Source organism: Diadema antillarum, unplaced genomic scaffold (assembly GCF_040938485.1).
Source record: "Diadema antillarum isolate AM-2024a unplaced genomic scaffold, OU_Dant_1.0 seq00000563_RagTag, whole genome shotgun sequence".
Classification (NCBI taxonomy): Eukaryota; Metazoa; Echinodermata; class Echinoidea; order Diadematoida; family Diadematidae; genus Diadema; species Diadema antillarum.
The window spans coordinates 2,511,310-2,524,798 of record NW_027271502.1 but is presented as its reverse complement, the minus strand read 5'-3'; the positions used below and the strand labels follow the sequence as shown (position 1 = coordinate 2,524,798).

The 13,489-nt window shown below is 38.5% G+C and overlaps 1 protein-coding gene across 1 annotated transcript; it reads left to right on the top strand.

Moving 5' to 3' along the window:
- The first annotated feature begins 973 nt into the window (after positions 1–973).
- On the top strand, positions 974–12,949 carry LOC139735108 (uncharacterized). The gene is made up of 4 exons (XM_071645879.1): positions 974–988; positions 1,381–1,569; positions 9,110–9,232; positions 12,069–12,949. The coding sequence occupies exons 1-4, from the start codon at positions 974–976 to the stop codon at positions 12,279–12,281; spliced, it is 540 nt and encodes a 179-aa protein (XP_071501980.1). The 3' UTR covers positions 12,282–12,949.
- The last annotated feature ends 540 nt before the right edge of the window (positions 12,950–13,489 follow it).

Genomic DNA, 13,489 nt, shown 5'->3' with positions numbered 1-13,489 from the left:
TCTCTTGTACACACTTGGCTATCAATCTCCTCAAATAACTGTGTGTGTAAGAGCTTGCATCTCTTGTACATACTTGGCTCTCAGTCTCCTCAAATAACTGTGTGTGTAAGAGCATGCATTTCTTGTACATACTTGGCTATCAATCTCCTCAAATAACTGTGTGTGTAAGAGCATGCATCTCTTGTACATACTTGGCTATCAATCTCCTCAAATAACTGTGTGTGTAAGAGCATGCATCTCTTGTACACACTTGGCTATCAATCTCCTCAAATAACTGTGTGTGTAAGAGCATGCATCCATTGTACATACTTGGCTATCAATCTCCTCAAATAACTGTGTGTGTAAGAGCATGCATCTCTTGTACATACTTGGCTATCAATCTCCTCAAATAACTGTGTGTGTAAGAGCATGCATCTCTTGTACATACTTGGCTATCAATCTCCTCAAATAACTGTGTGTGTAAGAGCATGCATCTCTTGTACATACTTGGCTATCAGTCTCCTCAAATAACTGTGTGTGTAAGAGCATGCATCCATTGTACATACTTGGCTATCAATCTCCTCAAATAACTGTGTGTGTAAGAGCATGCATCTCTTGTACATACTTGGTTATCAGTCTCCTCAAATAACTGTGTGTGTAAGAGCTTGCATCTCTTGTACATACTTGGCTATCAATCTCCTCAAATAACTGTGTGTGTAAGAGCATGCATCCATTGTACATACTTGGCTATCAATCTCCTCAGTAGATAAAAGTAATAAATGATAAAATTAACAAATAATAAAAGTAGCTTGATAAGAAATGGCACTACTGTGATGTTCAAGAAATTTTATCTGGGAGCTCTTAATATGCAGTTCTATCCACTAACTGAGATACAAAACACTTCAAAGATTTCCCTTTCCAAATATCTGCATATTCCATGTACCCTTTAACTGGTATTACAGCTCACATTGTTTTACATCATTGTTCTACAATCATGAGACCATTTTGTGTGATACAAATCGCATTATCTTATTGTTGCAATCAGGACCAATACTCAGCACAGCCAACCAACCACAACCCCCTTCAGACCAGCAGCAGCAGCAGCTGCATCAGGAGCAGGAGCAGCAGCAGCAGCTTCATCAGGAGCAGCAGCAGCTGCATCAGGAGCAGGAGCAGCAGCAGCAGCTGCATCAGGAGCAGCAGCAGCAGCAGCTTCATCAGGAGCAGCAGCAGCTGCATCAGGAGCAGGAGCAGCAGCAGCTTCATCAGGAGCAGCAGCAGCAGCTGCATCAGGAGCAGGAGCAGCAGCAGCTTCATCAGGAGCAGCAGCAGCTGCATCAGGAGCAGGAGCAGCAGCAGCTTTATCAGGAGCAGCAGCAGCAGCAGCTTCATCAGGAGCAGGAGCAGCAGCAGCTGCATCAGGAGCAGGAGCAGCAGCAGCTGCATCAGGAGCAGGAGCAGCAGCAGCTTTATCAGGAGCAGCAGCAGCAGCTGCATCAGGAGCAGGAGCAGCAGCAGCTTCATCAGGAGCAGCAGCAGCAGCTGCATCAGGAGCAGGAGCAGCAGCAGCAGCAGCAGCAGCAAGAGGAAGTAAGTGTTGTTTGGTTTGGCGAGAAAAGTAATTAGATGTTGTGGAAATTTTTTGCTTCCATGTATTTGCGAGACAATTGCCAATCATTTCATTTTTGAGAATGAAACATAGAAATTATTGCATCTTTGTCTTGCCTGAACAGAACTCAGAAAGAGACTCCTTTTTTTGTCTCGCCCACCGTAGTTGGAGGTGAGACTAAGGGATCTAAATGGCATTCATTTGTCATCTGTCCGTCATTCGTCTGTCCGTCACAATGCTAAAGTTTATACCAGCAAGACTTGCTTAGCTAGGACATAACTTGGCAACTGTTAATCCAATAGCATCCAAACATAGGTAGATGCACCTCGGGGACCTTCATATTATACTTGTGTTAGAGGTCACATGGTACGGTCAAAGGTCATTTGAGATTAAACAATCTTAGGTTATAGATGCAACATGGGACCTGGGCAAGCGGGTGAGGCACAATATGGCTATTGCCTTGTCTGTCTGAAACATGGTCTGTCCACTGTCTGTCTGGTGGTCCATCTGTGTCTGACAAAATGTCAAAGTTCGTATCTGATTGATAACTTAAGTAGTGTTTGACAGATGTTAATCTGATTTCATACAAAGGTACATGGTATTAAAAAAGCTTAAGCTTGATTACAGAGTATGTATATGGCCATTTTTACAATCAGTGGTGTAAAATGCAGTATTGACACTAATTGGTGTATAACTTTCTTATACACTGACAGATATGCATTATTTTTTCTCATAAACTTACCACCCACAGTGTCTACCTTGGGTACCTTAATGAACTTTCCTCTCTTTTTCTTTCAGATGTGGCAGGCACTTACATGCTTGAAATCCAACACTTTTGGTGTACTCACTCTGACATAGTATTTTTGTCAGAGCTAGCATATTAAATTGTTTATTCCTTTTCATTATGTTTGTTGCTGTTGTGATAGACAGGTATCCAACATTAAGACCTATTATGTTTACCAGGTTCTGCTTTGTCTTCTTTAAATACTGAAATTGTCCAAACTTTATGTTTCGGAGGTGACATTTTCCGTTAACAATTAACCCCTCTTTTGAGTTAGCTCTTGTTCACAATTCTGAAATTCAACTTTGCTAATTTCCATCAAAACAGAATAGTAATCAATCTGAGTTAACTTTGATCCAAAGATTATTTAATTCAAATAACTTATCATTTTTTGGTGAGCGTTTATAAATTTATGTAACTTTTCCGTTAACATTTCTGTCACCTCCGAGACAACAGATTTATGTATTTAATTTTTTTATTCTTGACATCAGTTATACATTACATTTGCAAAAATGTAACATATCCCCTCACATTATCTCTGAAGGAAGGTAGTAGAAATATAGCCTGTTGTTTTCATTTCGGAGCAATTTACAATTTTCCGTTAACACTTGTCACCTCCGAAACAATTGTCACCTCCGAAACAACAGGCATATTATATTTGATAATTTCTCGAAGACAAAGCAATTTTGTTTGATTCTGTCCAATTGACAGGAATCTCTTTTGGATGACAATAGTAATATGGCAACAGGAAGTGAGAATTTTCTAGGGATTAATAAAAGATTCAATAAAAACTAAAAATTACTGTTTCGGAGGTGACAAAACACTGTTAACAAGATTTTTTGTTCATTTCTGTTGAAGAGAAACCATATCATGTACTCCAATGGTTTCATTTATTTTAGTAACATAAGTCTGAAAGTGGAGAAATCAACTACCACACTCTCACTCTTTTTTTTATTACTAGACTGTACGTTTTAGGGCAAATTTACATTTTTTCACTTTTTTTAACAATGAGAATGCACAAAATACACCCATCTGTTGTATATATAATATTGTAATCAAGATCATTTCTCCTGCTTTAGTTAAGTAAACATATAGATGCTTTCATCTTAGAAGCTTGATTTCCAACAAGCAATTTAGTTGTGAAGATTTACCAATCACAGCTTTCCTTGTAGGTTGCTTTTTCTTGTGTTTCGGAGGTGACATTGTTTGTTAACACCATATTGTTATGTGATAGTGAAAGGCAAGACTTCAGTTCCTTTTCACTATCTATTAACATTTTCTAATACATTTAATATACTACAAAATTATCACAACAGAAGTGACTTTTGTATACATAGCTCACCGGAATTCCCTTGATACCAAAGTAATACATGTGGCAGTTCATGCATGCCCTAGTCCACAATCTTTAAAAAAAAGAATGTAAAAAAAAAAAATTATCAAATCATCAAACTCCACAAAAAGGCCACATGCCTATAGCTGGTGCACAACTTGTTCTTGAATTGTTGTTTTTCCATGTACAATGTGGTAATCATAAACAAAATTATGTGATTTTTTTTTTTAATATGACAATAATTATTACATTTTCCAAGTTGAACCAACTGTTTATGACATTGTATTTTTTAAGATTATTGAAGTTATGTGACAACTAAAGTGAACAGAGGAACAAGTCCCCAGGACTGGAAAGGGAAAGATAAAAAAAAACAAAATTTGTAGTTCTATTTCAGTACTTTTGATGAGGTGTTTACCTTGTTTTGTTATTATGTTTTATCTTAGAATTTGGCTTTAAGTACTGGAATTTCAAGGAAAAGAAAATAGTTTCTTAAAGGACAAGTCCACTTTCATATACATGTGGATTGAGTGAATGCAAATGTTCAACAGTAAAACATATCATTGAAAGTTTGGGGGAAATTGGACAATCCATTCAAAAGTTATCGGTTTTTAAGTATCTGCGCAATCACTGCTGGATGAGACGACTACGACAGTGTATGATGTCACATGCATACAACGATATAAGGAAAATATAAGTGAATTTCACAAAACTTTACTTTTTGAAAAAAGTGCATATTTCTTGAACTTGCTTCTGATGTATTTTAGGGCAATATTATTCACCCTGCCTTCCAAAAGAGAGAAGTCATGTGTTCTTTTGTTGTGCAAGAAAAATGAAAATACAGAATGTTGAATTTTCTTGATACTTTCTCTATATCCTTGTGCACATGTGACATCACAAGCTATAGAAGTCTTCTCATTCAGCTTTGACTGAGCAGATACTTCAAAAATCCATAACTCTGGAACGGATTGCCTTACTTTCCTCAAACTCTCACTGATGTGTTTTACTAATATTGCTATATTTACTCAACCCTTATGTCTATTGAGGTGAACTTGTCCTTTTCCAGTTTCGGTCCCTTATAGGTTTATTTGAGACCAGTTTGTGTCCGGGACCTTCTGTGAAGTTGATGGAGAAAATTACTGAACAAAAACAAATTTTCCCCTCAAGTTCACAGAAAAGCATTATGCTGCTCTCTTCAGCTGGGAAACACAAACTGTTGTCTTAACCAAACTGTAAAAACCTGTTAAAGATTAGTATGAATTACAATCTCAAACAAAATATGAGCTGGTATCCATTATCATGAAAGAGAATAACCAAACAAAATAACAAGTAAAAACTGAAAGAAAGAGCTTATATTTGAAAATTAAAGCTATGAGGAAAGACATGAATGTTCACTAAATATTTAACACCTGAGAAGTTGGGTTGTCTCTGTGTTGTGTCACCTCAAAAACAATAAAATGTTTTTTCTTATCATATACTTTTTACTCTCAAAAGTGACTGTTAAATATGCATGATTTGCAGGTAATTTTCAATCAATTCAAAAAATGTAAAATATATTTTAGTAATGTCAACAGTTTAAATGAATCTGGTGTATAGAAAATTTATCCCAGATGAAGCAAACACCTTTCACCAGTATCATAACATTGGTATGGTGGCTATCAAGGATGATGAAGAATTCATGAACATCCTTGAATTAATGTATTTATAAAACTACCTGCAAACAAAAACGTACACAAGTCAAATAAGAATTTTTGCCTTTGGTATTCATACCGTATGTCCCCGCCAAAAAATTACAGTGGTACCCTCCGCAACGATAACTTTAAAGATAGTGAATCAATCTAAAATACAATGTAAGGGATTGAAATTAAACTCATTGCCCACGCCTTACAGAAAACCCCATTCACTTTGCTTCAGAGGTCAAAGAGAATTGAGGATTTTTGTAGAGCATGTGAGGATTCCCTTCCCTCCAAGTTCTGTATATTGTGCTTACACATCAATATGCAGTTCCAAGAGCATCCAAGTGCTGAACTTGGAAGAATCAGACTCCTGACATCCTTTATAACAATCCACATTTCTTTGAGATCACTTAACCAAATTGACTGGGGCTTTCTGCAAAATAGAGCTAAGATGTTATAATTTAAGACCCCAAAGTAGAATTTAGTTGATTTAATCATATTGGGTGCTATCAATGCAAAAGTCTAATCGTAAATTTTTTTGGGGGGACATAGTATATGAATACATGAACACAATGTTAACATTGAATGTCACCTCCGAAACAAAGTTATTCTTCCCTGGTGTTGTGGAATAAAATATTCTGAGAGTAAAGAAACATTACTGAAATGATCTTACACCCTCATTTCAATTTAAGGTAGAACATGGAATGCCATGTTTCTTCAGGTTACAATATCTAGCTTATGTCCATCATATTCTTACTGTAAATTAATATTCTAACACAATGTTAACATTGAATGTCACCTCCGAAACGAAGTGATTCTTCCCTGGTGTTGTGGAATAAAATGTTCAGAGAGCAAAGAAACATTACTAAAATGATCTCACACCCTCATCTCAAGTGAAGGTAGAAAATGAAATGCCATGTTTCTTCAGATTACAATATTTAGCTTACATCCTTCGCCCAAATGGAAGGCACACTACCGGTACCCATGCTAATTAATGAAGTGTAACAAAACACTTGTTCTGTGTGGTTTATCTGCTTGAAACAGGAGTTAATTTCTTGTTCTCGAGTTATAATTATTAAAAACATTGATAAAAAGAAGAAGTTTTTGTGTTATTGTCACTTATTCTAAAAAAAAAGTGAGTGTTAATATTAATGTCACCTCCGAAACATTCTAATATGTTAACTGTCACCTCCGAAACATCCATGTGTGAAAAATCCAAGTTTTAAAGAAATGATTGGAATTTTATTTAACCTACATAGGAAGGTAGCCCTTCTTAAAGACTTGTTATAGTAAGAGTTTGACCTGGCCTGCCCTCCAATAAATAGTTAAAATCTTAAAAATTGCATGTCAATTGGTATTTTTAGCAAAAATTTATAAATCTCATGTATTTTTTTAAAAATTCACTTTTATTCAACCCCCAAATAGTTTTGATTCACAAACTATATATTGTTGTTAACCATATAAACTTTGCATGGTGAAGTTTGACTACAGAGTTTTGTCAATATGGTGCAATTCATGAAAGCAAAATTTTGCTTAAATTTACTTCAGGTGCCAGGGTTTTCCTTAAATTACACCAATAACCCTTCAGCTTTAAGGTCTGAAATGTTATTTTTTCAAAAATGTGAATACTTTCAAACAGGAATCAAACAGAATAATGAAAAAATATTTTGTTTGAAATTTTGACCCTCCGAGTACAAAAGTTACACCACTGATCGTAAAAAAGGCCATATATGTCAAATGTCAGCGAAATGTTATGGCTCATGCAAAAATTAGCATTGGTCGCAAAATCAGAGGACATTCATTCCTTCTGTTTTTATCACCTAAATATGACAGTGTGATTTGTTCATGTTTTAGTAGGCCTACATTGTTCTGAAATTCTGATCATGTTATTTCACACATAACACAGGCAGCAAAACATGCATGAATTCCTGCTGTACTGTGCCATTCTAAAATTTGATTTGTATATTATATTGTTAATTGCCAGCGCATGTATGCACATATATTTCCTATAAACAATGTTTTTGTAACACACCTTAGTCTAGATTGAGTTCATAGATTTGAAGATTAAAAAGATTAAAATCCAAAGAGTAATAGAAGATCATGGTACCATTGAGTCAGTTTTTTTTTTATTTTTAACAGTGCCTTTCTGAAAATGATGAAAACTTGCACCTTCTGACACCCATACATACCACTGTTCCATGGTAAATTAGCAGATAATGATGCATGAAGGCTAATCAAATGACATATTATAGCCCATAGATGGCAGCAAAAAGCAGCATCGTCAACAATCCAGGTTAAAGTTTGCATAGTCACACTTCAAGGTTGTGCTGCCAATACTGACTGTCCTTTTTTACAATAGTTAGAACTTATATTGAGTCTGGTTCAGCAATTTCAATTTAATAACCTTTTAAACTGGGATTTAGTAATTTTAACATTTCATGCATCGACAATCCAGATTAAGTTTGCATAGTCAAACTTGGAAAGGTGATTCCAATACTTGTTCATGTAAACAGTTCATATGAACAGTCTTGAAACCTATATATATACAGGCTAATGATCCAGTAGAGTGTTTCTCTTCATTTTAATCTTTTAATTCCTGGTGTGTTTCATTGTTTGTTTCAGTGTGAAATAATGATTTTTTGTGTTAAATTTAAGGTCATTGCAATGTACAATATTCTCCCTATAAACTGTACAATTCCATAGTACATGAATGTTTTCAGTTTTGTTAGCTCTCCTGAGCTAATTAAAAGCTCAAGGTGAGCTTAGGGACGTTGCGGTAACTATGGGACAAAAATGACCTGTTGTTGGACAGTGGCACCCAACAACTATTATTGGTGCTGAACGCTGTATTTGCCCGGCATATCTGCAAGCATTTTTATTGATGAATAGTTGCTATGGATCATTGTGCTATACCATGTGATTTGCATCCTGAAGTGACCGCAACGTACCTTATGCAATTGTTTTTCGCCCGTCATCTGTCGTTTGTCGGGTGTCGTCTGTCAGTCTTTAAACTTTTTACACTTTTTTACTTCTTAAAAATCCCTGGCTGGATTTTCACCAAACTTGTCAGGAATTATCGTAGGGAAAGAGGTCACAAGTTTGATCAAATGAGCTACACTGCCCCCCCCCCCCCCCCAAGGATCAGAGGCATAGCCGCCTATGCCAGTTACTAAATGATTTTCAAAAATCTTCTTCCAGGTCCAGAAGTGCTAGACCCAAGTAATATTGTGGGAAGATACCTTTTAAAATGAATGATAAGAGTTGTATTTAGGAGTCCCCGGAGACATCCTGTAGGCCTCTTTGAGGGGTACCATGAAAAGGGGGGGGGGGGGGGGGGGGGTCCACCATTGTTCCATATATGTACATGTTTTGATTTCTTAAAAACTCCTGGCTTGATTTCAACTAAACTTGCCTGAGGTTTGCTGACTAGAGCAACAAGTAGTGTTTTGAAACTGGATTCAAAGCATTGGGGCAAATTTTATAAAAAGCATGAGGCTAGTTGACACGAGGACGCCGTACACTGCGACTTGGATCAAACACATTGCAAGTTGTCAAAGTACATGTACTTGAGCATTCAATGTGTTCATGTAGCATGCCAGTCAATGTGAATGACAGAATAACCTCCATGGCCACTGCACCTTAATTAACTCTCTTCTCCAAAATACCTGTGTTCCCACTAAAACATTATGTTGTATTACTATTATAATATTATAAGTACTGTTTGATTCCATTGACAGCTGGAGAGGTACAAACTAAAGATGATGGAAACTCAAAGGGACCTTGAGCATCAGTTAGAACAGGCCCAGAGAGAGGCTCGTGAAGCACAAGCAGAGCTCATGAAGATGAAGGTCTCACAGGAGGTAATAATTATTTTTGTCTGTTTGTGAATGGTTTATATACCACGTACGTGACCCCCACCAGTAAACTTGCCTAAAAAACTGCATTGTCTTAGGCTCCGGCAATGCACAAACCGCAACCAGCCAACACAGAAAAGAGAGAAGAAATTTGAATAAGAATAGAACCACTCGACTGGCATGCCATGCTACCCTGAGTGTATCCGTATACACTGCACAACTGCTGCCTAAACCTCACTTTGTCTTTTGCGCTCTTGGGCGCTAGTCATCTCTCGCAGCGTCGGCCTGTTCGTGTGCGCTTGGCGTTCGATTGTTCGGCTGGGTGAGATATCACGCTCTATTCAGGCTGGGACCCAGCGGGCCATTCAAACATTGGTACCATCCCCTCCTACGGCGCCAGTCCACCTGCCCGTGTACTTGAGTGCCCTTGGTACTTATTCTCACACTCGTCCATCGCCTGCGCTTGGCGCTTTCCGTGGTGCTCTCCAGCTTCCTCCGTCTGGTCCGTTGCAGGCAGCTCCCCCCGCTTGCATGGGTTTTTGCCCCTCCTGCAACAAAGAATTTAGGGCAGGGTTCTCCTTCCAAGCGGATGTTGCTGGCAATGGTGACTTCCCCTCGGGCTTTGTCAAGCCCCGCTTTATGAGATCTGCCATCCCACCTCGCGGTTTTAGGACGTGAGTCGCAGGCAATTTAAGTCTTCCATGGGAAATGTTATGCGCCCAGCGCACAGGCGGTGGAGGAGTCGTCTCCGCTGCTTCTTTTATGGTAATCAGTTGTGCAACTATACGGGTACACTCAGGATAGCACGGCACGCCAGTCAAGTGGTTCTCTTCTTATGGCTGGTCGCGGTTCGTGCATTGCCGGAGCCTGAGACAAATGCTGCAGTTTTTAGGTAATTGTGCAGGTGAGGGTCATAAGTAGATAAACTGATCATTCCTGATCATACTAATTGTTTACAAAAAACAGCATGGATGCATGAACAAAAAAAATAATAGAGAGCAACTGACAGTTCTCCAATGGATGCTTAGAAATTTGATAAAACATGTTTGGTATAATGGTGTGTGTAAGGACATGCTTCCATTTTACATACTTGCAAGGCTAACAATCTCTTTACATAACTGTGTGACTGTGTAAGAGCATGCATCCATTGTTCATACTCGGCTATCAATCTCCTCAAATAACTTTCTGTGTAAGAGCATGCATCCATTGTTCATACTTGGCTATCAGTCTCCTCAAATAACTGTGTGTGTAAGAGCATGCATCTCTTGTACATACTTGGCTATCAGTCTCCTCAAATAACTGTGTGTGTAAGAGCATCATGCATCTCTTGTACATACTTGGCTATCAATCTCCTCAAATAACTGTGTGTGTAGGAGCACGCATCTCTTGTATATACTTGGCTATCAATCTCCTCAAATAACTGTGTGTGTAAGAGCATGCATCTCTTGTACATACTTGGCTATCAATCTCCTCAAATAACTGTGTGTGTAAGAGCATGCATCTCTTGTACATTTTTGGCTATCAATCTCCTCAAATAACTGTGTGTGTAAGAGCATGCATCTCTTGTACATACTTGGCTATCAATCTCCTCAAATAACTGTGTGTGTAAGAGCATGCATCTCTTGTACATACTTGGCTATCATAGGAATGAGATGTAGTCAAATGGGAATATATTTTTGTACGTTTAAATTTGTAGGCTGAATTGGTAGCTACCACACCTTGATGTAAATCATCCTATATTTTGGAAGGGATATTTTCCCCCTTGGTGCATCAGAGGTTTGTTAGGAATGCAGATCCATTCGTAGGAGAGGCCAACCTCCCTGGGGCTCTCGTTCAGCCTTTTTGTGTGTGTGCAAAAGAATCCACAATATCTTCTTTAATCCCCAAATTGTAACCAAGATTAACATTAATCCCAAATCATTAAAGCATATGATTAATCAAGAGCTCTAGCATAATGAGAATGATGAGAATTTTATCATAGCATCCGATGCTTGATGTCACAGTTAGTCCAATTGATAGTTGTACAGGTAGTAATAGTAAGTTGTACTGGCACGACCATGATGTTAATTCCATCCTCATATGATCCTTTTACTATTAGCTGCGCTGGCATTCATGTGGGCAGCTCTTTTTTACAGAAGACAAACAAAAAGCACCTTTGTGTATTACAGTCAACTCCACGTAAGTCAAAGTCGCATAACTCGAATAATCGCCTGAGTCGATGATTGTAGAAAGTCCTGATTTTCCCCCATAGACACACGTGTGTTAAAACTTCGCATAACTCGAATTCTGTACGTCGAATTATCGCCTAAGTCGAACAAATTTCCCGGAACAGTTGCAATAAAAACCATTAGATACACGTCACGTAAGTAGAATAAACCACAACATGTTGTCAAGCACGCGCCACCAGTTGTAGCACATTCCATCTTTGTTCAGCCCGGTTAAACGTTAGCACAGACGACTGAAGCAGCACATTCCAGCAAATTTAGACTAGCCGTCGCACTCCCAACGCTCATCTCTCATCTCTGTTGCGTTAGTTCTTATTTCCCCTCTCTCTTCACAGTTCCTTATTCGCCCCTTCTGTTTGCCTCTCTCCCTTTCTTTTTTCAGCACTACAATCTCACTTCTAGCAAGCGAACGACATCAAAGCAACATGCGCTGCAGCTAGGGCATCCCATGTGTTGAAATATAAACTCCGCGTAAGTCAAGTATCGCCTAAGTCAACGCGTTTAACTCATTCCCGTGGACTTCGACTTACGCGGAGTTGACTGTATTTATATAATTTGAACTGTTAGTTAAATTAATGAATGTTAAATAGCGTTTTTATTGGTTCTTTTTATTCCAGCAGTTCAAAAAGGCGTTTAATGATGATGGATCGGCTAACGAGACATCTTGCAGCGGATGTGTACCAGAAAGCTCATTTGATTCCACGAATTCTGATGACGATCTACCAGGTCTGTCAAAATCTAGAGAGAAGAGACAAGAAAGTATGCATGGACTTGACCTAGAGATGACCAATGTAAGTTCTAGTGTTTTGTGTACTTTGCCAATAAAGTAAACCTAATTGTTAACCCGTTAGCACTCAGAGCCTCCGTGAAACGCGTCAGCTTACTCCTCACAGCGGTGTGCCAAAACACGGTATTATAGACCTTGGTCCGCAAAAATGAAATAATGCTTTAGGAGTTGATTTTCGTCAATCGCAAGTTATGTTTATTTTGGAGAATAGAAAATGGGGAATTTTCCTAATTTTGTGCTGAAAATACTATGAAATTGCTAAAAGTGGTACTTACATCCCAGTAATCGGAATTGACATTGAAAATCATCTTGAAATACCGATTCACGAGCTCTCCTAAAGATAATATTGGTTTTTTTTCTTGCAGCGTAGTCATTTCGATAGCGACGAGTTTTGGCCTATATATTTACATGCAGCAAGATCAACTAGCGCGGCTTTGTTTGCCCGCTGCTGTGCATCACTGTGTTTGAATGGAAATTTCATGAAGATGGTCCACAGGAAGCATCAACTTTTTATTATGGATGTTCACGGCAGAAATCCCATTGACCAAACAAACACAATTGCAGCCCTGTACGGTGCGTATTACGGATACTAAAGCGCGCTAAAAATGGACGGGCGGTTTGAGGAGTAACCTGAGAGGCGGTTTCGGGCAGTTTGAGTGCTAAAGGGCTAATAAATATCACTTTACTTTCCTTTCTCTTTGAATGAAAGGTTATATTTGTCATCCTGTGTTAAAATAATAATTGAATGGGTGAAAAGGCGGACGGAGTTCAGTTGACTACATTATAATCAAATTTTTCCAGTATAATTGTGCATTGTGTTTTCTGTTGTCCTTAATTTCAGAACATGAAAAGGACGTTGGGTAATGACAGCTCATCAGCTAACGAGACATCTGGCAGTGAATGGTTACCAGACAGCTCATCTGATTGTACAGAGTCTGATGATGAACCGCCAGGTATGTCAAAATCTAGAAATGAGACTCGTGACCCTCATGGAGAAAGTGTGCAAGGACTGGACAAGGAGTCAAGTGGACAAGATGCTTTCCAGAGAGACAATGTACGTTGGATCGGATCTTCAAGAGCTAGAGCGAAAACGGGCGAGAGAGTCTGGGACAAAGTACACTATTGCATATTCTGTAATAAGGGATACAAAAAGGTAGTAGAGCACTGGTTTAAAAAACACTGTGAGGAAGCGGAGGTGGGTAGTATCAGTGCGCTGCAGATAGGAAGCAAAGAGCGGAGAAGCCTCATTGC

Excerpts from the sequence above, each read along its gene's own strand:
- LOC139735108 (XM_071645879.1), top strand. Across the intron at positions 1,570-9,109 it reads AGCAGCAGCAGCAAGAGGAA|CTGGAGAGGTACAAACTAAA; the intron begins GTAAGTGTTGTT and ends TTCCATTGACAG. Across the intron at positions 9,233-12,068 it reads AGATGAAGGTCTCACAGGAG|CAGTTCAAAAAGGCGTTTAA; the intron begins GTAATAATTATT and ends TTTTTATTCCAG.